This window comes from Apteryx rowi, unplaced genomic scaffold (genome assembly GCF_003343035.1).
Source record: "Apteryx rowi isolate R43461 unplaced genomic scaffold, aptRow1 scaffold_352, whole genome shotgun sequence".
Lineage (NCBI taxonomy): Eukaryota > Metazoa > Chordata > Aves > Apterygiformes > Apterygidae > Apteryx > Apteryx rowi.
Genome location: NW_020449997.1, coordinates 730282 through 758061, shown reverse-complemented (window position 1 = coordinate 758061; position 27780 = coordinate 730282). Strand labels below are relative to the sequence as shown.

The 27780-nt window shown below is 36.0% G+C and overlaps 1 protein-coding gene across 1 annotated transcript; it reads right to left on the bottom strand.

Annotated features, from left to right (window-relative positions):
* Positions 1-993: 993 nt before the first annotated feature.
* LOC112969479 (ras-related protein Rab-10-like) lies at positions 994-27780 on the bottom strand. Its single transcript, XM_026072831.1, has 6 exons — positions 27678-27780; positions 23779-23839; positions 22522-22660; positions 16171-16260; positions 10841-10942; positions 994-1620 (listed from the first exon to the last, which is right to left on the bottom strand). The coding sequence occupies exons 1-6, from the start codon at positions 27778-27780 to the stop codon at positions 1546-1548; spliced, it is 570 nt and encodes a 189-aa protein (XP_025928616.1). The 3' UTR covers positions 994-1545.

Here is a 27780-nt window from a genome sequence, read left to right as displayed (position 1 = left end):
TTATTTCCAGGCAAACTGACATCATGAAGCTTATTAGTATTTAACTGTTTCACTGCAGCTCTTAGAGTGACTTTGTTGGGTGCCCTAACCCCCTTGAACTATATTCTAATATTACATGTACAGTATTCAAATCAAACACATGAATCTGTGCCTATTCCTTGTTTTAACTGTACCTTATGTATAATTAACACTTTAGATAAAAACACTTCTCTGATGTTTAGCTATGCCTCAGACCTTTAGTGCTTTTCAACTGAGCTCAGTGTCTTAATAGCAAAATTGATTTTAAGTACAATTTGAGAACAGCCCTCGAAAGAGTCGGACATATTTCAGGAGAGAAGTGACTTTCCAGGACAATAAGCCAATGGAGTTACTCTGGATGTGTTGGGGTAGCTCAGAATGGGATTTTGCACAGTAGTATTACTCATTCACAAATGGTATAACAGCTTAATAATCAGGAAGAACCACATCTCCCAGACCAATAATAATAATAATAATAATAATAATAATAAAACACAATATGATCACAGCAATTCTTCACATTTCACAACTTGCATTTGCTTTTTGGGTGTCCTGCAGGTTTGGATTGTGTTGGGTTTGCTTTTAATTAAAGAAAAATAAACTGACATCCTGATTCTGTCCTCATTAAATTTAACTAAAATCTGATATCCTCCACTGAAGTTAGCTATATACGAGTACAAAAGCAATCCAATGAGCAGACTTAGATACTTGATGTATTTATACTCTGAGAAAACAAACACATTTAATACCTAAAAACATCAAATGCACACTGCATACCTTTTTAATATTGTAATCACAACAAAAGGAACAAACTAATAGAACACTTGAAAATGCAGGTATGCTGATAAAACCTGTTTGAATTATTTTATAAAACAACTTTTTATCAGCAAGAGAATGACTACTGGATTACATTTTCCCATGTTTTCTGCTCCCTAAAGATGGCTTAGTAACATACAGATATTGTATATAGTTTCTTCTTTCCTTTCAGCCTTCACCTTTGCAACCTCCCTGTTCAAGGGTATTCAAGTAACACATACATTTCTAAAATGGACATAAAAGAAACAAAGCCAAAAATTCCCAGAATGTTATGTTAGGGGACTACTTAGTGAACTAGTAAATTTCAGCTTTTTAAAGAGATGTTATCTTGGGGATAGCATAAGTGATTTCATATATCAGAAGCTTGCCTGTATGACAATGTCAGGGTTCATGATGAGTCTGGTATAAACAACACAATAATGTTAAGAAAAAAAATTTTAATAAGAAAAAATTAATACACTTAGATTTAATTTGTGCAAACATTTGTACACAAATGTTGTCCTCCTGTGACATTCAAAAGTCATATAACTTTAACTTCACTTTAAAATTCTGAAAATAGTATATAAAATGTCAAAACATTTGGCAGTCAAGTTTGTGTACTACAAAGGATGCCTAAATACTGTGTTTTGGGATTACAGGCTCACTTTTAACATCCTTTGAGTTAGTTAATATTTTCTGAAGAGAAAATGGAATAACAGATGATATGATATTTCACAATGCACAGCAGGTTCTCTTCTTACTTTCACTTAGATCCACAACATCTAAGTCATATAATACACAGGATTTCTGTAAGACAAATAAAAGCAAATGTATAATTAAGACAACTGGAATACAATAGTTGAACAGCTTGAATTTTCTCATTTATATTTTAATATGCAAAAAAATTGGTGGGGTCACTAGATGTATCTTTCCTTTTAATATTTAAATAAAAGATTGCAGTTTTCTAATAAATTACATGGACACTGATGCACATGCAAGTCACAGCTTGATATATTTACATTCTATAGCTGCTTCAGACATCTTTTCTGACTCTGAAGATAACAGAGGATAGAAAATGTCTTTTGAGGAGACAGTACAAACCATATGTATCATGTATCATGTAAGTCTTTGCTCACAAGAGTTGTTCTAAATGTACAGGCTTTTCTGTTGACTACACTAATTTTCACTAATTTGCTGTTAGCTACACTAATCTTTGAAGTATTGAGCAAAAATCTTGTTTAAAGGGAGGGGAGATACAGATCATCAACATCCATTAAAAAAGGCATAGACTATTAATTGTTATGAAGGAAGTTAACTTATTTTGTGAAATTTATTATAATTCTCTACATTTTCTTGCCAGTATTTAAAAAACAGGAATACCCCCAAATGCAAACAACTCAACTTATCAAGACAGAACTATCAAAATAGCATTCCACCCTTGTAAAATGTTTATTTGCTGATTGCAGAAGAAGATTTAAAAAAGATCAGCAACAAAGGACTCTTCCTTTTGGCAACCAACTCAACTAGATAATGAATGCTGACCAGAGAAACAATCAAAACCAGCTATGTAAACAGGACGAGTAAATGTTGCAACTTTGGACACTCAAAATATGAACAGAGAACCCCAAATTCAGGCACAAAGACACAATGTCAGGTGCCTAGGAAAAAAAGTCCTAATTTCTCCATTTTCCATTCTCTTGTATTCTTCTTGGCAGGTTTACCGAGTTTGTAATGATATACAGAGAAGTACATGAAACCACTGGATTCACCACATTCCTCTCTCAACCCGAAACCAAGTCATAAACATCCATTTCTCACAATAAATAGAAGCTTCCAGAAAGGATAGCTACCTAAGCAGGAAATTCATGAAATTCAAAGCATAGGAAAAGAAAAAATTTGGAAAAAATGGCATCACGTAGTACAATGATAATTATTATTTAGAATCTAGAAGTTACTTGTATGATGAATCACAGACCAGTCTAATGTTGACTATATCCAGAAAGTTTCACTTCAGATTATTTAGTTGATTCAAAGAACAAAATGAGGGAAAAATAAAAGGTTCCCCCAAGTTAAAATAATTCTTACACCCCTTTGGTTGAGAATATTTAACACTACTTCAAATTTTGGAGATGACACTTGAAATTTAGTTTTTTTTCTCCTGCAGCTGTGTGTTCTACCTCTTTGTGTGTGCTAACGGGACTGTGCTGTGTGCCATTCCAGAGAGCAAGCGACTGAGCATGACCCCTGGGACTGCAGGGACTCAGCAAGACCCCTGCAGACCACACTGATGGATGARAAGATCAAACACAAGAGAAGGGATTGGAAGTGATGGATAGAGGCAGGAACAGAGAGCAGGAAAGGTATCATAGCAGCTACACCTCAGTATGGATGCCAAAGCTGTCATCAATAAAATAATTAAAACTTATTGTTCTGACTCTAGGGTACTTGATGACTTTTTGTGACTTACTGATTTTAGGAAATGCTTACCATTAGTGACATATAAATGATGAATGAAGAAATACAGCCGATGTACTTTTATTTTTCTGTTGGAGTGACAAGGGCCAATGAAGATAGCATCATTTTTATTACCCTTGAAAGTTCTCACATAAATTCTGACATGCAGCTTCATAACTTCCAATTTTTTTTTTTTTTTTACTCAATCATGTAAGATGCTTGAATACAAGCATTCACCATTATGGTTTGTGCTAACTGGAGACAGTATTGATAGAGTCTGCAATTGCAGATTGTGAATATAAAATATGAAAACCTTTTTTAAGAGAGGGAGCAAGGCAGAATCAAAAGTAAACCACCATAACTTTGTCCGCTCAAGGAAAAGCTTTGGAAGAAAATGGTACAAAAGCAAATTTAAAATGCACTCTATTAGGACCAAGAAGAAATAACACCGAGCATTAATTATTGTGGACATAAAGTAAGTAGATTTTGATTCACCCCTGCTTTTTCTCCACAAGGGAAAGCTTCAGTTTAAATAGTAGAAGAATTTTATTTAACTTGAGAGAAAACAGGTAATTTTAAAATGTTCCAGGTTATATCTAACTTCATGCCTCCAGTTAAAGGGGAGAAACATATATTCCCTAAATGCTGAAAATGCTTATTTGCAAATATTTTACTGCTTAATAGTACTTTGGATGGCTAGTAAACTGTTCATGTATAGCAAAGATCATTAATACTATAACTGATTAATAATGGTAAAACCTATTTGACAGTGAAATTGTTCATATTAACTGTAAATTCATTATCTGATAATAGTTAATCAATAAATTATCCAGGACAGAAAGACAAAAGCCACCTCTCCACAGATGAAGAATAGGTAATAGTTTGTTTTCAAAACCATTTAAACATGAAGGCTTTAAGGATCACTTCAGTTTGATGAGCCACTTTCACATAGGATCTTCTTCAAGCAAATAAGGATTTAGGATTCATTTAAGCAAATGTGCTGTGCATACATTTAAAACATACATATTCATAAACTGAAGAGATACTAAGCGTCCTGCATAAATGGCAGAACCGATAATACGCAGTATACCCAGTCCCACACAGTCCCCCGCAGTACTCAAATTCAGGGAAGCCTTGGAAGAGGTGTGGCAGCCTGCTCTTGTGAAATTACACAGGGGAGGTATGCAGATTCCTCCCAGTGCAGAGAACAAGGCAGGCAACATTCTTGGTTCATGGCTCCCTCCCTCACAGCACTTACCATTTTAGCCCCCATTTCAACCCAACCTGTTGAAACTCACTCCTCTAGAAAGCGGCCCACAAACAACAGAAAACAGCGAAAAGGTGAGAAGAACCAAAACAGTATTGAGAAGCTCAAGTTTCCATTTCAACATCTTGGGCAAAATGGAGTTTTGAAAATACCATGAAAGAAACAGATGTCATTTTTCCATGTAGTGATTTCAATGAGACATTGAAATATACTGCTATAAAATACTATTTTTTTGCTGTTGAATAGCACAGCAGATGTGTCTCTCATAACAGACAGGCATCTGTTTAAGGCAGTTTTTTAAGCTCTCTGCAGTGTCAGTGCTGAAGATCAGACAGGATGAACCGCTCCACACAGTCTTTTGTCTCTTTTCACTAACTATAAGGAGAGTTTAAATTACTAACTTATACTAGATACCTAACTTCTAGACTTCTAAATTTTGATGAGATGGCTGGTATCCCAAATGTCTTTGGCTTTTTCTTGATCAGGGAACAAAAGTTAAGCTGGTATACAAATAGAAATGTCATCCAAACATTAGGGAATTTCTTTGAATGCCTTCTAGTGGAATAAATTTTTATATCTTAGTTAACATCAGTTGCCTTTTCCTTGCTGAAAAACTGTTCCAATCATCAGTGTTAAAACAAACATGGTTCACCTGCTCTGGCATCAATTTCTGATATCCTTATATGGTTTCATTATTTTGGAGACAAGCTTCGCCATAGATTTAGAGGAATGCTATGAGTTACCCTATATATTTCAATGCCCCCACAAAAGGTAGACCCAGAATGCCTGTTGGAAGACTGATTTAGAGAAACAAGCATAATGGACTGTAACTGAAGTTACTATTATTTGTAATTTGTTTAAGTTCTGGGGATTTTTATTCTCTCTAATGATAAAATGATCATAGCCAATGACTATTTTGTTTATATTTGATAGTGAGGCTTGGCAAAGAAAGGCAAAGTATGGCAAAGAACCTTTCGCAATTAAGTTAATGTGACTTCTATGCCTGAACCATCAGTAGAGAGACCCCAGTTATTAAGATCAGTCCTGCCATATTCCTGGCCTGTATTTCCTTGTATTTTCTTCTGTAATTCTAGGGATGAAATTACTTGTTCAAAATACAAGATTCTCCTTTCACAACAGGAATGGGTAGGACAGGGCACAAGCAGTATCAGCAAGAGCCAGGGATATATTAGCAGAGAAAAGGATCACTCTGGGGGCAGAGACAGGGGCAGGAGAAGACGAGGAGAGGATAAGGAGTCAGAAACAAAGGGATCTAACCACTGCAGAATATTTTCCTCAAGAAATTGGAATGAAACTCATTATTCCTAAATCCTACTGTCCCGCAATGTCTAGAACATATATAATGCGTGGAACGTGTGGGTCTCTATCTCCCTCTTCTGTTAATACCATATAGACTATAACAACGTAGTACTGCAACTGGATACTTCATTAACTTCAAAAGACAACTGTGTTTAGACTCAGAATCCTCAATTTATCCTACTTATCATCTGTGTAAGGATTAATATCATTCCATCTCAAAAAACATATCTTAAGAGCGCAATCAGGCTGCAAAGTCAAAATCTTTCAGAGACAAAAGTCAGAAATAAGCCAACTGTGTAACTTAACTTTGGTCTCCTGGAGTAGAGTTCATTTAACTTTAATCATATGAAACCATATAGTTTGAGATATGGAGTCTTCTGTAATCAATGGAAAGGGAAGCACCTCCAGAACATGATTTTATCCTAAAAAGACATGTCTCTTTCCACTGGATATAGAAGATTCTAGACGACTACACCAGACTAGTCACCTAAATTTTAGCTGGCTAAGGTTACATGCTGAGTCTCATCCCATATACTTAAATAAACCTTATGATTAAATTTTGATTTTCACGACCTAATTATATGCTGCCATTTCCAGAAGAATAAATCTGGCTCATTCAATGCCCAAAGCAGACTTTTTTTTTTTTTGAATTAAACAAGACTACGTAGTAAAATTATGCCCTACATTCCTCCAACACCAAGTGAATTGATACCATTTACCCTTTTTGCTTTAATCTCTATACCTTGATTCCCATGTGTGCAATGCAGAATATACTACCTAGTGTTAGTAAGAAGGTTATGTAGATTAAAATAGATCCAAAATACAGCATTAAGAGTATTATGAAAAACCTCATGAAGAAATTAATATTCTGCGGTCAGTAAAAGATAAATAAAGGGCAAATAAAGCCTGGGGCTCCATGCATGACGGAGGGCAAAAAAGAAATACCGAATGCGCACTGCTTGAGACACAGGGATCTTTTAGACAAACTAACAATTCCATGATCCTTGGCAATAATGAAGTCTGACTTCCTATGGATTTGCATCTTGCAGGGAATTAAGCTTGATATCTACAATGCAAGCTCTAGTTGGAGTGGCTGGTTGAAGCATTTGCAACTCACTCTGTAGTCATCTCTGTCTAATACAGTACGAACTGATGGTGGAGACGTCCCTTCTGCAGAGTACTCTGCCTCCCCTTCATCCAGCACCTTATTCCCAAGGAATTTCTCAGGAGCTTAATTATCTTTTAGTTTGACGTCCCTATCATATTTAGTTAAAATCAGCTAGCAAGTTCCAAAGTTACTTTAGGAGCAAAGGAATGGGAAACACAGCATGACCTAAAAACCTTGTTGCCATTAGAAAGGAAGCTAAATAGACCAAGGGAAGACAAAATTGAAGTCTGATACTTTTGAATGTTCATCTCAAATTACACTGAACTGTTAAACTTTACATGTTACTATCAACAGCACAAGGAAGGTTCTTAAATGGATTTTGCCTGTTCTCTGCTCAGGAAATATATGTTTACTTGATATTATATCAAAACAATCTTGATAGTTAATCATTTTTGGGAAGTAAGCAGACATAAGTTTTGGCTGATTTTATAGCAGTTTTCAGAAAAGGGCAAAAACTTCAGTTCTTTTTTCTTTTTGTTAAATAGTTTCTCTCATTCTGCTTCCACTTTAGAAAAATACCAGACACCACACCCAGAAAGAGAGAAATACAAAAGCTTGTAATATTTTTTTAAAAGYTACTTGAGAAGTCTACTGCTCTTCAGCCATTAAACCAAACAACACAAAAGTGCAAATACTAACTGCATTAGTAACCGGGTGGTATTTTGGGGGTTTGGTTGTTTTTTTATGTCCTGACTAACTATTACAAATATTTCACTGGTAACCAGAAGCAGTTTTAAGGAACAGCTGTCATCTATTAATGAGCAGGTTTAGGCGTTTCTGAAATCAGACTCATAAGAACTGTGAAAAAGTAAAATATTGTTGTTATTTGTCAACATATCTAAGCAAACCTCTGGAATACCTGATAACTTAAGTGACAAAAATATTAATTGACACTACAGCCTTTCCAATAAAATCAAATGAGTTAATAATGATTGTTTGAAAAAACATGAATTAGCCATTCTCAGAAAAATGGCACAACTCCCTAGCTGTTACCAATATAAGCTGTCACTAATGTAAGCTGTAAGCTGTAAAATAATATCTGATTGTTTTAATGAGACTATACGTGTAAGTTAGAGCGGTGGTACTGAGACCAGTGTAGAATGGTTTTCATAGATCATAAATATCTGAAAGGCTATGTAGTGCTTTAGTTATGTGAAATCCCTGGGATACAGAATTTTTCTCCCATCTTAAGCCGAATAAAAGTAAAAATACAAAAGAAGAGGTAGCATGCTCTCTTGTTTTAAATCACCACTCTACAAATAGGAAAATGCAACACAAAACAATGACTTCCTAATTTTAAGTCTGACACATTTCCATGTTTTTTTTCCAATCAAGAATGCTCCTTTGAACCACAAATTGCTCTCAATTTCAAGAGAATCAAGAAGCTCATTACCTCTGTATGACCTCTACATCTCTGCACATTGATCCTTCCCATCTACAGGAAGCATTTTCTGTAGGTTTAGTTAATAAAGAAATGCCTGTAGATGGTGAACGAAAGTGTATATATAAAAAATCCTAGATTTCCTAGGATTAATAAAACCTACTGCAATGCATCTGAAAATTGTCTACTGCCTGCCTGCCTATCTTTTTTTGTATGTATGTATGTATCTATCCATCTCTCTATCTTATTTCTGAATGACCCCAACCTATTTCCTAAGAGCATGACCCTAATAGACTTTGCTCGAGAGCTCCTTAAAATGAGTTTCCTGTGTGGGACTGGTAAAGCAGTGACATGCTTCCACTGAAGCGTCTCATCAGTCCAGGGCAGGCGGTTCTGTTGCAGAAGTAAGTGAGGCCCAATATCCTTCTACCTCAGACACAGGTGTCTTGGGCCAAAACATTGTGCAACACTGTAGCTCCTTCTTACAATCAGCAAGTACATATTTTACCATTACAGAATGGGTGTACCACTGGAGTGATCTCAGACTGGCATCTATCATGTCATTTTTCACAGCTACTGGTCACACTTTTTACTGCATTTTCCCTTCTCCAAATTTTCCTCAGTTAAAAGAAGTTAAAATTCAAGTAGTACATTCAGATTTCACAGTTTTGTGAACAAGCAAATTATTTTCTTGAACCTGAAAACCATGATGAAACTGTGTGGTAGATTTATTTTTTATTTTTTAACTGTGAACTCTGTCATAGCAGGTGAGTGGGAAAGCCAGATGGGCTGAAGTGAAAGAGCCCTTGTCTAAATCACCAAATGCATTTCCCTAAAAATGGCAAATTATTCACCAAAGTAATGGCACATGAGGCCCCATCAGGGGTTACAAACATTTCTAGGTAGGGTGAATGTTACTACAGACAAATTTGGTAAATCCTTGTAGACATATTTTGCAAACACACATACACAATTGCATTCTCAAGCAGTTCTAATTAAAGCCACACTGAAGTACAATATTTTCAACATGATCTGAATCATGTTGAAATTCATGTACAGAAAACATGAATCTTCATGAGAATGAGTAGCAATACTGAAGTTCCACTTAAAGTAAAATGGATGCAGGCAATCTAGGAGTGAAAAATACCCGAACATCATTTCTACATGCTGCAGAGAATTCTCTCAGATCTTACCAAAACACGCTGTGCAGAAATATTAGCTTGACAGGTATTTGTCTTTGCAGCAGATATGATCACAGTTATTTCTTTGTAGTTTTCATGCTTCACACTAACAAATGTATTCTTTATTTACAGCAATGTCTTTTTTGTTTACAAGAAAATTAGAATTATCTTACTTGAGACTTTTTGCCAACTATTCAAGGACCTGCTATAATCCTTCTGTTCTAAATGGTATTTGACAGTAAGTTGCTGAGTTTCATTTTCATGCTAAGGGAGTCAAAAGCATATTTAACAAACAAACAAACAACTACAGCTTGCGTTATTATATAATAGGCCAGGACCTTGATTTAGAAGCAGTCCAGCCCTGAGCTATTATTCTGACCATCCCCTATGGCTACTTAATCAAAACACTGCAACTTGTGACTTTGTCTGTAATTTTGTTCATTTATCTTTATTATGACTTCAAGAGTATTCTGAATGGAAGGCTAGTTTTGTATAACTAATATTGGTGATGAATGGTAATGATAATACATTGTATGAAGAACATCCATTAATGTCTAAAATAATATTCTACTGTCTAAAAATAAATTGTGATGCAAAACATTTTCATAGCTAATTAACAATAATTCAGTCCTATATAAGTATTGCAGCTCTGAGTTGTAAGGACCTCTATGCCAACACATCCTAGGTAGTTAGAGATGCTGACACGGACAGCTACAGAATTGATTCCATCAATAATTAACTGAAATCTTTAGGTTCTGATAACTTCAACAGCACTAATGTAGATCATMTGAACAAAGAGCTCTGAATTTTGGATAAAACATTTAATAGCTGAACATACAAGGTCCACTCAYTCCATCAGCACACAGCCTCTTTACAGAGTGCATATCCTGAGGAAACCTACAGGAATATATATAGGCATATCCTGGCACAAAACTGGAACCACTCTATAGCTATTAACCTCTCCCTTGAAGAAAAATGTGGATAGGAAAGCCACAAATGCAATTTTTCTTAATTTTCATCTCCTCCCTGAACCATATTTTACCTGCTCCCTTTCTCCATTGTTCTCCTCCCCAGGATTCTTCTACCCAAATTCCCCTGCATGGCAACAGCTACAGGAGTCCTCAAAAATACAACTACATGATGCCAAAGCAGCATTGGCTGTGCTTTGCTAAAACTTTTCTGTATTTATGACTTTGTCTGCCTAATTCCACAGAAGAAAATCCCGCTTTCTCACTCTGCTCAGAAAAGGAGCCTACCTTTTCCAGTATTTCCTTAGTCAGGGTTGAGAATGCATCCTCAATATTCACATTATCTTTAGCACTGGTTTCAAAAAAAGGTATTCCATGTTCCCAAGCAAGCTGAAAAATAAATGTAGGCAATAGGATGAAGAGTCTTTAGAAAAAAACAATATTTAAAGAAAACCCTCCTTCTAATACTGTTAGCAATAAATATAGAGGTGCTTCTGACCGCTTCTAACATGTTATATAAACTGATTTAGTAAATGCTAGCTCAGTAAGGTACTTGATATTCATCCTCAGTTTATTAATTTCAGGTGACTCTTAAATTATTCTTCTTAAATATTTACATTTTCAGAAACAGCTTTGTTGGCCTATCTTTCTTGTAAATAAGAAGAACAAACTCTAGTGGGCCTGTTCTTAGTGTTTTGATTTATTTGGAAAATGAACTGTCTCCTAGGCAATTATTTAGAGGAAACTAATGGCATGCCTGCAGAAAAGTACAGATAAAAATGTGAAAAAAGCTGTAGAAAAAGAGGTGTGATGAAATATAAAAAAGAGATACTGCTTTCTACCAAAGAGAGAGATCAGCACAGAGATAATAAGCAAGCAAAGAACAGACATGTATGTGAAAAAATATTATGAAGATAGGACAAGAGAGAAAATACTTAAAGGAAAGGGCAGCATAGACTTTACATTGGTTAATGTTATTCGTTTACTCATGTTCCCCCCAGCATATTTCCCTGATAGATAGTTTAGAGATATGTTGGCATGAGAAAAAAAAACCAACAAAATTGATAGCTTTTTAAGGTCCTGAAGGCCCTGAACTTACTTTTCCCCCCTAATTTATACAGTTAAAACCATGGAGAAAAGAAAAAGTTGCATCATTGCCTCCCAGAAAAATATAGTGGGAGAGTCTATTTTCTCCCTTTGCAAAGGATCCCTTCTCTCTACACATCTAGAGAAGATGATCCCATCCAAAGAAAATACCCTACTATTTACAATGTATATAAAATCCTGTGATTACTGACCGCTTAATGACTTACTTGGAAGCCTCTGCATTGGGACAAAAAGTTTTAATATTTGCAGTTATGCTTGCTTTCAGTGAGCTCTAGAAGTAACTTAAAAAAAATTTGCACTTCACAAAAATGCCAATATCTGGCATACAAGTACAATTTTCACTGTCAAGTTAAAATGTATATTGTTGTGCAAAGTTTTAGTCAAAGTATAATAAGGAAGATTTAAAGATGGAAAAAAATAGTATGCAAAATTGTTTATTTTCAAAAATGCTATAAGAAAATATAATTTTGAAAATAAAGAYGAGGTCTGGAGTGTTCCTTCATATAGACTGTTTCATAAGAGACTCCAGCTGACTGCAATGAATGGTTTTCGGTACTGCAACAACTAGTTAAGGAAAGTTAAGATCTCTTGTCTATTAGAAAGTCTCAGTGAAAACCGATCACGCATAGTGGGTCATAACAAAAATACTTACAGATAATAAAAAACACTGAGATAATAAAGTGGAGAAGACTGTTTTGCAGTATATAAAGTACACAGAATCTATTATTAAATATTCCTTTTTTTCTCTTTTGTGTCATGTAACACATGTCCTGTTAGACTACCTATACAGAAACTCTGATGAACACAAACCATTTTAATTTGCCTAGACAAGTCTTGCAGTCCTCCAAGGATGGAATTCTATAACCTTTCTGGGACCCTTTTCCATGGCTGCACCACCCTTCTGAATCTTGTTTCCTTATCTCCAATCTGAACCTCCCAAGTCAGGATGTGTAGCCACTGCCCCTTGCTTTATTGTCTGCCACTACTGAAGAGTTTGATTCTGTCATTCTTGCAACTATACTTCAATTGCGGCAGACTGATAAATGCCACCATTTAGCCACCTCTTTACCCGCTCCCTCAGTTCTCATCATGGATCATCTGTGCTAGATCCCAGCCACCTTTGTAGCTGTCTGCTGGACTCTCTCTAGTTTCTCAACATCCTTCTTGAAATGGGAGAGCCAAAACTGGACACAGTATTCCAGATGTGGCCTTGCCAGCACTAAGTAAATGGGGTAGTAATCTCCCCATATCTGCTCTCCTAATGTAGCCTCGCATGCTTTTTTGTCTTATTTGCAATTAAATTTATCACTACTCTTTGCATCTGTTAGTCCAAGCAGTTTTCTATCCACCTAACAGTCCACTTGTCCAGCCATGGGAGATGGTGCCAAAAGCCTTTTTAAATTCAAGACATATCATCTCCACCACTCTTCCCTTGTCCACACAGTCAGTCGTTTCCCGGCATCACAGAAGGCAATCAAGGTGGTCAAGCACAAATTGCCCTCTGTTAACTATACCAGATCATCTTCTCGTCTTTCATGTACTTGGAAAAAGATCCCATGATGACATGCTCCACGATCCTTCCACAGATTGAAGCAAGGCTGACCAACTATAGCTCCTGAATCCTCCTTCTTGCCTTTTTAAAAGATGGGTGTCATGTTGGCCTTTTTCCAGTCAGCAGGGATCTCTCCCGATCACCATGATTTTTTAGAGACGATCAACAGTGGCCTCATAATCACACTGGCCAGCTCTTTCAGCACCACTGGGTGAATTTCATCAGGCCTCATGGATACATCCAACTTTCCTAAGCAGTCTCTAATCCGGTGCTCTCCCACTGCTGGCTGACCTGCTCCTTCCCAAACCGTGCCAGTACATGCAGAGGTCAGGGAGCAAGCTCCGTCTGTGAAGACCAATGCAAAAAAAACGTTCAGTACTTCAGCATTCTCTGGATCATTTCTTACTATGTTGTCTCCTCCACCTATCAATGCACCCACATTTTCTTGGAACTTCCTTCAATAGTCTTTATGCCATGATACTGGACAAGGAAGATTTGTAGATGTATTATTCCTGTTCGCCTTGCATACTGTTAAGTATCATGGCAGACAAGATCTCTACAAATTTAGATAGATGAATAAACCCAACAGTCCAACATTAAAGCAGTGATATGCAAATATGAACAGAGCTTTGGCTAATACGCTCATGTAGAAATTGAAAAGGCAAATACAAAGAACTACTCTTTATGCCTTTGGGAGCATCTTGAAATAGATTAGCAAAGAAAATATCTGAATACATTTAAGACTGATGGAAATCATGCTATTGGGGAAATTTTTGTGCTGTTGGGAAAGGTTTATATTACCCTTGAGAATAATTTGGAGATTTTGAGTGAAATAAGCTCATATCTTTCTTACGATAACAACATAAATAATGCCAATAACTCTTCTCCTCCTCTTCTTCTTAGCAAAGGGCTACTATGATTTCTTAGGATTGAATCAGAGAGAAGTGTTTACTATATTCCTAGCACTGTGGAGTACATTTTTCCATTCATATTGTTCCTGCAAAATCAGTTTTCATATCAGGCAAATGAAGACAGCAAAAGCAACTAAATGTAGGATATTTTCTTTGGCTATTTCTGTCAGGAAGATTTGATAGGGGGTAAAATGGCCACATTCTATCAAGTCATAGAACCTTCAGCTTTTTTATTTATTTTTTTAGGAAGAAAGACAATGTTATTGGTTTGGACAGAGCGGAGGAGCTCAAGAAGGCTGGGTTCAAAGTCTTCTCAAAGTGAATCAATAAAAGTTATAAATACAAGAAAATCCTTCATAGTGTTAAAATTAAATATATCAGCTTCTAAGGGATTAAAAATGATAGAATTACATAAGAAAATGTTTTAAAAATAATTGCATTAAATTAGTCTCTACAATGGAATACCATGGCCACTCAGTTATGATGGATTATTATGGAAATTCCAATGTACTTGATAAGATTCCTGGGGAATCTAGGAGTCTTTGTAAGGCTCTGAACAGAATAATACTTACAGCTCACACTCATAGGGTAATATGAAATATGTTAAAATGAATTATTAACAGGCAGAGCTAGCATCAAACAATTTTGCCTTCTTAGTCTGGGTATTTTCTTCTTTGGAGTGAGAAGACAATATTAGCTCTCTCCCCACTAATGGGATCTTTCTCCAGCTGGCTCAGTCAGATTCTCCAGTGTTTTGAAATCACATTAAAAGAAGAAATAGTATAACTGAAGAGTTGCCTCAGAACACAGGGGAAATCTAGAAAACAGACTCATTGCTGAGGAGGTAATGATTTGTTTCTTAAAAAAATACAATATTAAGAGAAATTCTGATTGCATGGTTAAGTACTCAGAAGTCAGAAAATGTCATGGTTAATACTGTATGCAAGCCCTAATACTGCCCTCTTGTGCACATGCATCCAGCAAGTCTTCAGTTTTCTGATAATGTATTCTTCAATTGAGAGGATATATATATTTTTCAACAACCTTATTACACCTAAACAGATACAATACATTTACACTGAAAATCTGTGAACAAACAGTGAACTTTCAAAAGATTCTGTTTGTAATGCTGTTCAAAAGGTGATGTTATTTTTATTTTTTTTTTTAATCTGGAATTATACAATCGATGAGAAATTATCAGTGTTTTTTCATCAAACACAAGATATTCTGCCTGACTCACCATGCTTTGGTGAACAATGGAAGTGCTCAGTCCAAGTTTCTTACAATGGATGCATGCAATTTTCAGCTGCAAAAATTACTGGTATATACTACAAGCTACACCAGGGCATTTAGTCAGTATTGTGATTTCTTTTGCCACAGCACGTCTCCTGGATCCTCACTGGTTCACAGCGACAGCAATTTGTCATTGCCTTCAAAACATTACTCCTCACTTGCACCAGTTCTTCCTCTACACATTGTCAGCATGTCTAAACAACACTGTAATCAGAACTGTACAACACAGATCCGCACTTAGAAGTAGGGAAGCTGGATGTTCCCTAATGCACTTGGCTATTATTATTAAAGGCTATTCATAGTCAACACAGATCACAGTGTGCAGGCTGCCAGGACAGTTCTTCAGAGCCAGGCTGTAGCTAAAAGAAATCATTGATGGGTATATCAGGTACCAGAAAAATGATGTAAAATGCTTTATGTATTATATTCTAGCATTCCACATTGAAATAATACTCTGCAAAAGCAGATTCTAAAATATTTTTTAATTAGAAACTGAAATAAAGAGTTTTAGGCATTACGGTAGAATTTTTATAAGTACATTTCAACTTTTAAAATAAAAATCAGTATTCTAAAGTAAGCAACTAGTACTTATTTACTATATTTCTGCTTATATGTTAAAAAAATGTTATTCTGGAGCAATTCCTAGCAGAATGTTTGGAATTCAGAAACATATTATCATTTTAATGTAACAGCTCATACTTACATACTGAGATACTTAGGAGAACCTGAGAAATGTAACAATAATCAATGCATACCTTTTCTCCTTTATGTTTTGGAACTACGCGTTCTGTTTCCTTATCACACTTGTTGCCCAGCAGTATTATGTCCACTTCATCACCTGCTTTCTAAAAGAGAACCAGCATTAATAAGTGTCAAGAAAAAAAGCAAACAACAAAATCCTTCACCTTTAGCCCACACTAACCCTCAACATTTTATTTCCTTAAAATTAAAGGCTAAATTTTGTCCTGAACTATTTTCCATCAGTTGCCAGGATGCCAAGGATCTCTTGGATCCAAAAATTCCAAAGAGCAGAAAAAAGCCGATTACGAATACAGGACATAACTTGCAACACCTTTCATAAGGTATAAAGTATGTGGTGCCTGGGCACCRTCTTCTGATAAATGTTTAATATGGCTTTAAAGTGGCCCCAAAGTCATAGACACTGCCCTCCCTAAAGTAGCAGGTTAATGGATTAGCCATTAATATTAGTCTACATCTGGTACTCACAAGTAGAAAGGATGGGCTTTGCTGCAGAGCACCTCTCTGTGCCTAACTTTTGCATAGAGATAGTAAGATCACATTCAAAATGTTCAAAGTCAGCATAAAAGTTTGATTATTCTAAGACACTTGGAAGAAGGCAATAGATTCTTAATAAATTCTTAATTCTTAAATTTAAAAACCTCACTGATTTCAGAAGGAAGAAAAAATCAAGCTTTTTGATCTAGTCTCCAGCCTTTGTTCCACTAATCTGTTGCATACATGATGACTGTGAAATGCCCTGGATGCTTTACACCAGTGTTATTCTAAGATAAGCCATTATGACTATACATCACTGGAATAATGACAAGGAAAGGGAACAGTTCCTCAAGAGAACGTGGAATTTACAAACTGACATCTGTTGGAAAAAACATAATATTAAAAACCACTTTTTGTGCTTAAATGGAAGAAGCTGAGAGTCTCAGTCTTGTGACAATTAATCCAATGTGGTCTAATTTCTTATGGYTTATATTCTGAAAGTAAATGCTCACATGGCTTCTCTGATATCTGGTAAAGTCTGGTCTCAGGCTACAGATCTTTCCTCTACAAGGACAATAATGAAATCTCGGATCTCTATTCAAAGCATTTATTTTATAATACCTATACTGCTTTATGATCTCTGCCTCTCTTCCAAAGATGATGAGAACTGGCTAATAGTCTGAAAAGTTTTCTGGAGAGAGATTGAAAGGGACAGACATGCACAGATACACCCATCCACCCAATGTGACTGCAGATGCCTTACCTCTGTAAAAAAAAAACACACTGAAAATTCATCATTACAGTTGCAGTAAATTTGCAATATTGAGAGCAACTGGGGCATGGTTAGCCATGGATAAGGAATTAACTCCCAGCTCTACAAGTGAGCCAGGCAGGTCAGGCTCAGGGCAGCATGCTTTGCTGTAACATACCTAACTACTGAAATACCTCAAGCCCTAACAACTATTATTCTTAGAATCTTTTCTGTAAACCTAAACCAGGTACAGAAAATCCTCTTCCCCAAAACACACACATGCACACAGGCACACATACCTCCCTTCAGAGAAATGCAAAGAAAAATCTCTATTCATTAAAAAGTGACAGAATCATTATTTTTAGTCTATTTGCACTTCTACAACTAAGTTGGCTCATCTGATGAATACAGCAGTAGGCACAATTTATTATTAAGGAAAATCATTTCATTTTTTTAATCCACTCTCATTTTAGAGTCAGCTAATCTCATTTCATAACCACAGCTGATGTTCAAGATAATGTAGTATTAAAATGAAGTAAACTCATCATAAGAGTACAAAGTACAGGCCTAAAATAATGAATCAATCTAACCTGAATTAATAGACCAAAATGTTGGCTGTTTCAGAATGCATTGGAGCTTTACTCATTAAGGTCAATGGTTCTCCTACATAAAATTGCATACATCAGTCCCTAAAATAGGGTAGAGTAAATAGACAATTTAATCTCATCACATAATCAATATTTTATTTGAAAGAAGATTTTATGTAGCTGAAGGTTTTACAAGTGACTTTTGACTTTACTCTGAAGTAAAAGGTCAAAGGGAAATACTACATACTTTCTGTATAAAAATATGAAATTAACCTTGTCAATTTATTTCTGTAAAAAAGCACAAATTTTTTGCAATAGGAATGTTCTTTCTAAACAGTTTCAAGTAATATGCAAAATTTAAAGAATGTTAGAGATACCAGGCCTTTCAATAAGTATTTATTTCAGTAAATATTTATTATTTATACATTAATATCATTTAATAATGAATTTTCATTTTGATTGCATCTTCCACCAAAGCACTAAAGATACTTCATTTTTTAAAGACAGGATCTTGCAGTTTCTTGCTTTTAGGAAACAAAAGAAGATATATCAAGATGAATATATATCAAGAAGACCTCCAGATGAGAGTTTTGAAAAGTTCAGTTAGCATGACTAGGCAGAAGTCTGACTGTGTGCTTAGTTGGCATAAAAACAGCAGAGGTACAGTGAATTGAATCTGCTATAAATATGGCTCTACAATGCCTCCAAAAATTCACTATCTATTTGTATCTTCTTTTATTTATAGCTCAGGAATCAACCTTTCAAATGCAAAATTCATAGAAGGATGGTTATTTTATAGTTTTTAAGATGCTATTGTGTAAGTCAGCACTAACTAAGCTATTAGAGTCCATGGCATGGAAGAATACTTTTAACAATTTATCAATCTAAGCTGCAACAAAAAGTAAAAGTTTAATTTTTCTGAGAAGTGAAAAAATGTTTTGCTTTGGTATCCTTAAAAAAATTACTCATATTTTTGTTTCACCATCCTAAGCTTTGTTTGTTTTTAACACTTCAAAGTTCATATTTTACTGAAATTTAAAATAAAAATAATCGGAATACTTATTTGAAAATGTCCAAAAAGGAAATATCTCCCCCAAAATTGGAATCATGAGATTTCTTGAACCTGATCCAATTTTTTGAACAGTTTGGTTGAGTCTGGAGTTACCGGGTTTTGGCAAAAGTGGTTTGTCAAAGGCTTCGGCAGCAGCTGGAGCCAAGGGGCTGAGGAGCCAGACTGCCAGCTCGCCGGCAGCTGTGATGGCCGGCCACATGAGGGAGCAGCGCCATAGCCTCAAACACAGCGGTGCCAGAAACAGGACTAGGAACATGGACTCAGCATAAAGTAATATCACAGTGCGCTTGATAGGCTGAGCTCTGATAGGAGCTATCCATCCATACTCTTAACTAATTGCAGTACTGCTTAACTTTCACCTAACCCATGCACCCCATCAGGTAAATACATATCTTGAGTCACTTCTTGACTATGTAGCTATTAATAGCAAGCAAGAACACAAAAAACTTGTCCTCATTTTACAGAAAGATCACACAGTAGTGTTGTGAATTTATGTGAGTACTATATGAGTGTTTAAAAATAGCGCAAACATCTTTATCAAAGGAGAACCAAGTCACCTTTGTACTTACAGGTTACTGGGAGAAACTCTCTCTTGACTTTTTAAATGGTGAGCACAGAACCCGCCATGAATTGCTGGCCTCAACCTCCCCTGCAGCAGATTGCCAGTGAAGTCTGAGTTTTCCCACAAAAACACCACATTGTCCCTCCACCACATTTCCAGGGGGTAGCTATGCAAGGCAGTATGATTTTAATAGTCACTGATTACAGGTTGAAAAGGCAACAGAAGTTTGCTTGCAGGTCCACACAGTGACATCGAGAACCCAGATCTGATAAACTAATTAAACATTATGATAATACATTTGAGGAAGAGAAATAGCATTAATATTGTTTTTCAGATACGAAGGTGAGACAGAAGTAGGCATGGTCATGCAGCAAGATGGAGGCAGAGCTGGGAAAGGCCCTAAAGCCACGAAGTTTCTTCCTTCTACTCACTAGACAATGGAAATAGAAAGTTATTCTTTGTATAAACGAAGAATAATTTGTAAGTAATACGCTGTCCTCACAATCTCTTTGACAGCATCACATATATAGTGTTCATATTGATTCTTACACATATGTCTCTTTCCATATATTTTTCTAAGTGCCACATTATGATCACATTCACAAATACCTAGTTTCCAGCACCTCACTGGAACTGTAGAAGTGATAGAAGTTGTTTGTCTATTAGTAAATTTAGACTTGACTGGACAGACATCAACCAACTTATCCTCAAACCAATCTGGGATTAGAGATAGACCAATTTAGCACAGTGACAAGGACAACAAATTCTGAGTTCTAATCACAGTCTTAACAGACCCGTCTATGAGCCTGGAACAATTCAATCTTTTTGCCACCAAGCTTTCCTGTCTGCGGAAGGAAAAAACAGAGGAGTTTGAAGTTAAATTAATTTACATTTGTAAAGCATTTTGCTGTGGTGCTTTTAGTTATGTACGATGCAACAATACTGAAAGACTGTCCAAGCTCCTGACTCTTGGATGCTTCTAACTGCACAGAATCAGAGATGGGAACTATGCAAAAATGGCAGTAACTCCTCACACCCATAAATTTCATGTCCTGTTTGCAAAGTCACTTTTTTTTTTTTTAAGAGAACAGACTGAAAGCTAATGTATTCCAAAAGTACTAAATGACATCATGAAGACTTGCTACTGCATGAGGAAACAAATCTCACCTCCCCACACAGACAGTTCTCTGCTAGCAGAGAATTTTCAGCACTGAGATAATCATTAGGAACTGTTTTTACTGTCTTCATGGCCAGATCACGAGACTAGCCCAATGAAAAGCAGTCCCATGTGTTTAAAAGAAAACTAGAGCCTACCATCTATGCAAAAGGTTTCTGGTGACCTGTATGCTATCTGAATCAGAGTGATTTAGTTTGGCAAGGACCTCTGGAAGTCATCTAGTCTAACGCCCCCGGTCAAAGCATGGCCAACTTCAACCAGGTCAGGTTTCTCAGGGCCTTGTTGAAACAAGTTTTGAGGATCTCCAAAGATGGGGATCCCAGAACCTCTCTGGGCACCTGTTCCAGTGTTTCACCACCCTACTGTGAAGAATTTTCTCCTAATATGTTAACTGGAATCTTCTTCAAAACATCATGGAAAGAACTGTTTTCCTCAAATGGATTTGACACACAGTTCTTAAACTTCATTTTTAAAGGCCTAACAGAATCAGCCTTTCAGAATAGTTATATACAATAGCACAAAACCTTATCAGCAGACAGGAGGAACACCTTAATAAATTTGACTTTGACTGCAATTCCACAAATAAAGAATGGTATCAGGTTCTAAAGTAATTTTCTTGCAATGATCACACACTTAATGAGTGCACTACAGATCCAGTATACCTGTATTGGATTTGTCAACAAAGTCCTAAGATACTCATCTGTGAGGATATTTTTCTAGTAAGCTTTTTTATATACAATCATATTACTTAGTTTCCTCTAGTTCTGAATATTTGAACAATACAGATACTGCAGTACATTCATGTCTTGAACTTACTTAAACAGTAATTTATTTTTAACAGGAAAGTTGTTTTATTCCACACTTCAAATAATTGAAGTACAATGACAATATTACTGCTAATCTGATTATAATCAGGCCAGTTTTTATAAAATCAACAGAGTTTCTGGGAGTGTTAATTGCTTAGATAGTTATTTTCAACTGTTGTAAAAATGACTTAGCACACTGTACAGATTATTTAAAATCTTTATGTGTAAAATTTCTGTCTGCCTAGAATTCAAAAATAAGAGCATAATGTAATAACGGAATCATCTCCAAAAATACGATCTGATTGGTTCAAGTGTAAAATTTAAACTTCCTATCACTGCCTAGCAGTTAATAAAACCTACATCCATTTCCCATTTTTTTTCTTTCTTCTACCCTTGCACATTTTCAAGGGTGCTGTAGGAACAGCCACTTTGGCCCAGGTGTTCATGGAGAGTTAACAACTGGTTTGCCTTTACAGATCAAAGCAAATGCAGGGGATGTCACCATCCTCCACTGAGTAATTAAATCTCAGGCAATGCCTTGTGTTTTAACAATTACTGCTTAAAAACATTTCTTTTACAATGAATGGCCCCATATATTTTTGCTGAGACACTTCAGAAACTGATATTGCACTAGGACTAAATTTTTTTTTTTTACTATCTAGCTCCAGTTATAACGTTCACTAATTGCTAGTTTTGAGATTGGTACAATCATTGGTACAATCTACATTCCTAGAAATTGAGTATTTTTGCACTTTAAAATTTTAAACTAAGGAAGTATCACTATCATATTGCGTACTGAGTTAAATGTAAGAAATTGTGGTTAGGAACATATAGCTCAAGCCACAGCAATAAATTTCATGTAATAACTCATTAACTACCTTCATTAAAAGATCCATCACCATTAGATATATTTACCTCATATATGTCTTTCATCCAGCTTGCTATACCTTGAAAACTGTCCAGATTTGTGATGTCATATACAAGAACAAATCCTTGTGCTCCACGAAAATAACTAGTACTAAGTGTATGGAATCGTTCCTGGCCAGCAGTATCCCTGAAAGAAACCATAAAAAGTCACAAAAAATCAAAATGAACAAACAGCAGAATTCCTCCACCCAAGGAAATCACTTTATTTTGAAGAGTACTGTCCAAACTCTGAACTGTGTGCCCTAGCATGAAAGGAGCAAGAAAAGATAAGGAGAAAATCTGGATATGAAATATGTGCCAGTCAGCAGTGAAAAATATACTGAAAAATTATTTTGAGTAATACAGCCCTCCTTGGAAAGCTAAAGTAATCATTGAAGTCTAGTATGATATCTTCAAGCTTACCACTGCTTCTTTATGTACAGTAAATCAGCAAGATCAGCACAACTTGTGACAAAAAAATTCTGGAGTACAAGCACTGCAGGAGGCAGATATCCTATATCCTGACAAGCCTTTGTAAAATGTGACACAGTAAGTGGACGACCAGGCTTAGCTAGAAGATGGGTATTGGGAAGAAGCCATAAWATACAGGGCTGCAGGGATTCCTAACCGTGCTAAACACCACAATAATGCCTGAGGAAAGCTGCACACAGGCCTCCAAGACTTTTGTATTAGAACCTCAGATGGAGTAACTGAAGATCTAATGCTGGTCCAGTAACTCATGTACAGAGCTACTTCTTGAAAATCTAAGTACTGGCAAATATAGATAATCCTCAATACTGGATGCCTGGAGAGGTAGTTAGCAGTAGCCCTGTATCTCCTTAAAAAAAAAAGCCAAAAACTCAAAAACAAAAACACAAAGCAGAGTATAGGCACCCAAAAATTCACCTTTTTAGCCTTCTCTTGGTGTCCTTTTGAACATGTATTTATTGAGTAATGAAATCTAAAATTTTCTTACTTTGTCACTTCCCTTAATATACTGATACAATTATATATGCTTAATATGGATCTGCATTATTTGTATGCTACAACAGCAAAATTTTATTGTTAAAACAACTTAGTAACAATCCTCTTTTTAACTTATATTAGTTGCTGCAAACAATATGCTCCCCTAGCCCAAATTCAAATTTTCAAATGATCTGTTACATAATTGCACTGCAGGAAGACACACAATTAAAGGCAGATGAAACTTTTCATGTTGTAATGTAATTTAGTTGGATCTCACTTGTGATATAAATTAAAACTTACCATATTTGAAGTTTTACTCTTGTGTCATTAAATGTTACTGGTTTTACTTTAAAATCAATGCCTATAAAAAAAACCCAAGAAAATCCATCACATTTCTTATAACAACATGTGTTCCTTTTAAAAATTGTTTCTAACTCTAGTTATTGTGCAGATTTGAAGAGAAATTAGAAAGGAAATAAATCAAACAAAGAATAACTAATCATATATATTGAAAATGGAAGCTGCAAAATGCAACTATTTAACGGTAAAAACAACGGTGCATTAATACATTACACAAAAGCAATGGAGAGGCAGGTTAAAGCAAAGGTGCAGATACTCTGAAACTACAGGTACATGTTTCCATTAACAGGCAAGGGACATGACAGCAGTTTGGTTGCCCATTCACAGTAGTATTTGGCAAATCTATCGATGATTTCAGCTGTTTCCAGTTTCATTACAACAGTGTGGCAGCTATGAATGGAGAGATAGTGACAAATGCATACAAAGCTGTTACATGCACAATGCCATTTTTCTGTCTTTACTGCTAAATTACTAAAAAATTCTAATATTACAAGGACAGGAATAGAAATTAGCTACACTAGTTAAATGCAATGATGAGCATATACYAGATTTTGTTCAAATTTAAGAGGACTGTCTCTGCAGTCTTAATCTCTGTGTATCCCAAATCCAGTGCATTAATACTACAATTAGGCATTAGCAGTCAGCATGAAATCAGTGTTGCATGTTCCTATAAGGAATTTCATTATAATTTATAATGGTTGTCTTTATATTGTTACCAAATTTAATACTCCAAATGTGGTAAATGATACCTGGATTTATGGGCTGCTGAAGCTCCAAACTTAACATTTGGATATGCTTGCTGTCAATTGCTATCTCAATTTAGTGACTATTTCCTGACAATTAATTTTTTTTCAGTTACTTTATTGCTGAAATTCAAAATACTTTTTAATTATTTCTCCATTTAGTTCATTCACTGAAAGACAATGAGAGCATTTTTTCAGCTTTATTAAGTAAAGGTAAGATAATACCGCGATAGTTGGCCATGCTGTACTTCCCACGGAACAAAGTCAAAATATAGCTACTTAACATGACTTCAGAGTGACTTTTCTCCTGTGGTAATGTAATTTGGAAGAACGAAAAGCACAGCCTTTGCCTACCAGGAAGGAACATTCTGCATTATGGTGATAYAGCTAAGAGATTTTGCAAAGAAGTTCAGTAAAATTTAGAGCAAGACTTTGCTGAGTACCACATCAATACCAGCAGACAAAGCATGTCTTAAACCATTATCAAAACAATCTTATGTAAGGAAACATGCTATACTTCAAACACTAGAGGATATCATCTTCTACAGGTTGTCTTCCTTAATGGTCATACGACATGATTTGAAACCTCTCAGAAGCTATTGTTCTCAAATCAGTCTCAAAGATTGCTATTGCAATCTCAAATTATCATCTTCAGAAAATAGTTATTTTAACCTCTGTGGTCTCCTATTTATAAATTTCCTCCTCCCTCTTGATTGTGGGCAACAAGCCACAGCAAAACTCTATTAACTTTGATGTGTTCGAAACAGAAAAAAAAATGCCTTTGCGATTTTCCTAAAATAGCTACCTTCTGACATGAAAACCTCATCTTACATGCCAGCTACCCTGGCTTCGTTCCAGCGAGGTCTGCACAGCTGACAGATAACAGGCCAACACACAGCCAACTGGTAGCCAGTACCTCCTCCATGCTGCTCCCCTGCTCTTTGGAGTATGAACGTGCATGTAAAAGAAAACGTAGGTCTCCAGCTTTTACGGTTACTAATGTAACCTAGAAAGAGACTGCTCCATCAAAGATGACCTCAGAACACTGAGACCACGCACACACGGTCACGCTTTAAGGCTGGCATAACCCACGGTGACAGAAATCTTCTGGGGACTGTACTCTCCATCCTGACGTCAGCAAGTGCCCATCACCCATCCCACAGGCTGCCACTGGCCGGACACCATGCCGACAGCCTCGCTGTGCGCCATTGGCCTTGGTGTAGACCTAGGACAGAGTGCCGGCCTTCACCCATTACCGGAACAACACAAAAGCATATTTTTCAAAAAGCACTTTCCAGTAGTTTTGCATTTCTGTGGTTGAGTTTTCTGTGTACTCAGAAAACATCAAAATGCCTGGTGATATATAAACAAGGAGCTTTCAGTTGTTATGTTGAAAAGCTTAACGATATGAGGAAGGACTTCAGTTTTTGCAGTATTTTTAACTGGCTAATGTGTTTGACTGTAAACACACAATACCGCTATTCTTTTGCTTTCATGCTTTATGTAAAATCTAAGCATCTCAAGGTAACTTTTTACAAAATCAACAATTTTACATTAGTACCATTGCAGTGATTTCTATCAGACTCTGGCTGCCAAATTACTTTATCAAAGGAAAGCACTCATGGAAATAAAACTGCAGTAGAGGAAACGTTCCCTTCCTTTATATTTCCAGATGTATTTTACATATAACTTTGAAGAGTACATTCTCACATGCAAGATTCCAATGGTACTAACATTTTTGCGTTTACATGCATAAAAGACTTTGGTGAATTTTTACAATTATTATGATAATCATGTCCTTCACCTGATGAATTCTCATTGAAGCTTCAATGGAAAGGGAAGATGAAATAATATAATTGGCATCTGTAATTAATATTATACAAAGCTTCCTTGATGAAATTAATAACATTAGATGGAAATCTAATTTAAGCCAAATATGCTTCTGTGCTCAGGTAAGGTGAAATTTAAACTTTAAGGAAAACATTTGCTCCTGCATTTCACACAATTTTGTTTAATTATCTGCATCACTTTCTACAGCTAATATTAGAACATCTGAGAGGGACAAGATATGTAATGGGAGGCTGGAATAGTGAATTGGGAATATGGTGAAAATTATAATCCAGCTAGAGATTTCCAGAGCTATAAGTAACAGTTCTTATTTGACATATATTTTAATAATAAATTGACATAAGCTTTTTTATTTATAAAAAGGAAAGCAGAGAGTGCTGAATCAGACTAAAATTTAATCTAAATTAAAATAAGGCATATTGACTTCTTAAGTCAGCTTCAAAATTTATTGACCTAAAAGGTCAACGAATGTTAGTGAAAAACAGAAGTCAATATGTTCTGCATGCATGAATTGTTCATGTCTTTATATGAAATTTCAAGCAAACTTAGCAAATTGAAAAGGCAAAAAAGAAAAATGAGGAATACAGTGCCAAAGACAGCTCACAGATTTCAGATGATTTTAGGCTCCTGTATTATACAATATGATCAACATAACAAAACTAACATTGATTACCACTTTTGAGATAAATGTTATTTGAATGCAACAGCTTGTACTTGGTTCTTTTAAGCTGTCAAATAAAACCAAGAATGGGTACACCGGGTACAAGTCCAAATTCTGGTTGTTATCACAAGGTTTTACAGCTACAGGATTTTTTTTTCTTTATATTTAAAATAATAAATATATCCATAATAGGACTGAGGCAGCTTAAATACAACTAGATCTAAGAAGCATTAAATAGTCAACCACAAAGGAATTCAGCTGTGAGYTGCTTGTCTCACTCCTCAGTATCTGCAAGAAAGTCTTTAGTCATCTGCAGAAGTCCTCTTCAAAGAGGTCTTCTGCAGCTGGCCTACAAAATTACAACGCACTATTTTCATCCTAACAGCTTTGGCAAGTTCCTGCCAAAGTTCCTGTATAACAGCCTCAAAAAACATCTCCACCCAGAGAAAATTCCAGTCTCAGTAACTTTGCAGAATGCAACAGAGACAGAAAGGACAGAAGCTGGCATGTGCCCACACACAGATCCTAGCCTGTTTACTGTCATACAGCATCTAAACTCCATCTGGAAACAGACAAACAGTTGGTACCAATTCTTGTGCCTGAGTTCGATGAGGTCCCAGCGAGCGGAGCCGTCAGCGAGCGAGCTGCCGGACGCCAGCCCAGCGCCCGCTGCTCAACACAGTCACACAT

What these genes read in the sequence shown, in the direction of transcription:
- LOC112969479 (XM_026072831.1), bottom strand. Translation starts at nt 27,780, where the DNA reads ATGTGTGACTGTGTTGAGCAGCGGGCGCTGGGCTGGCGTCCGGCAGCT. An exon ending in AGAGTAAAACTTCAAATATG is followed by an intron (nt 22,661 to 23,778) that starts GTAAGTTTTAAT and finishes GGTTTCTTTCAG; the next exon opens with GGATACTGCTGGCCAGGAAC. An exon ending in GGATGAAAGACATATATGAG is followed by an intron (nt 16,261 to 22,521) that starts GTAAATATATCT and finishes GTTCTCTTTTAG; the next exon opens with AAAGCAGGTGATGAAGTGGA.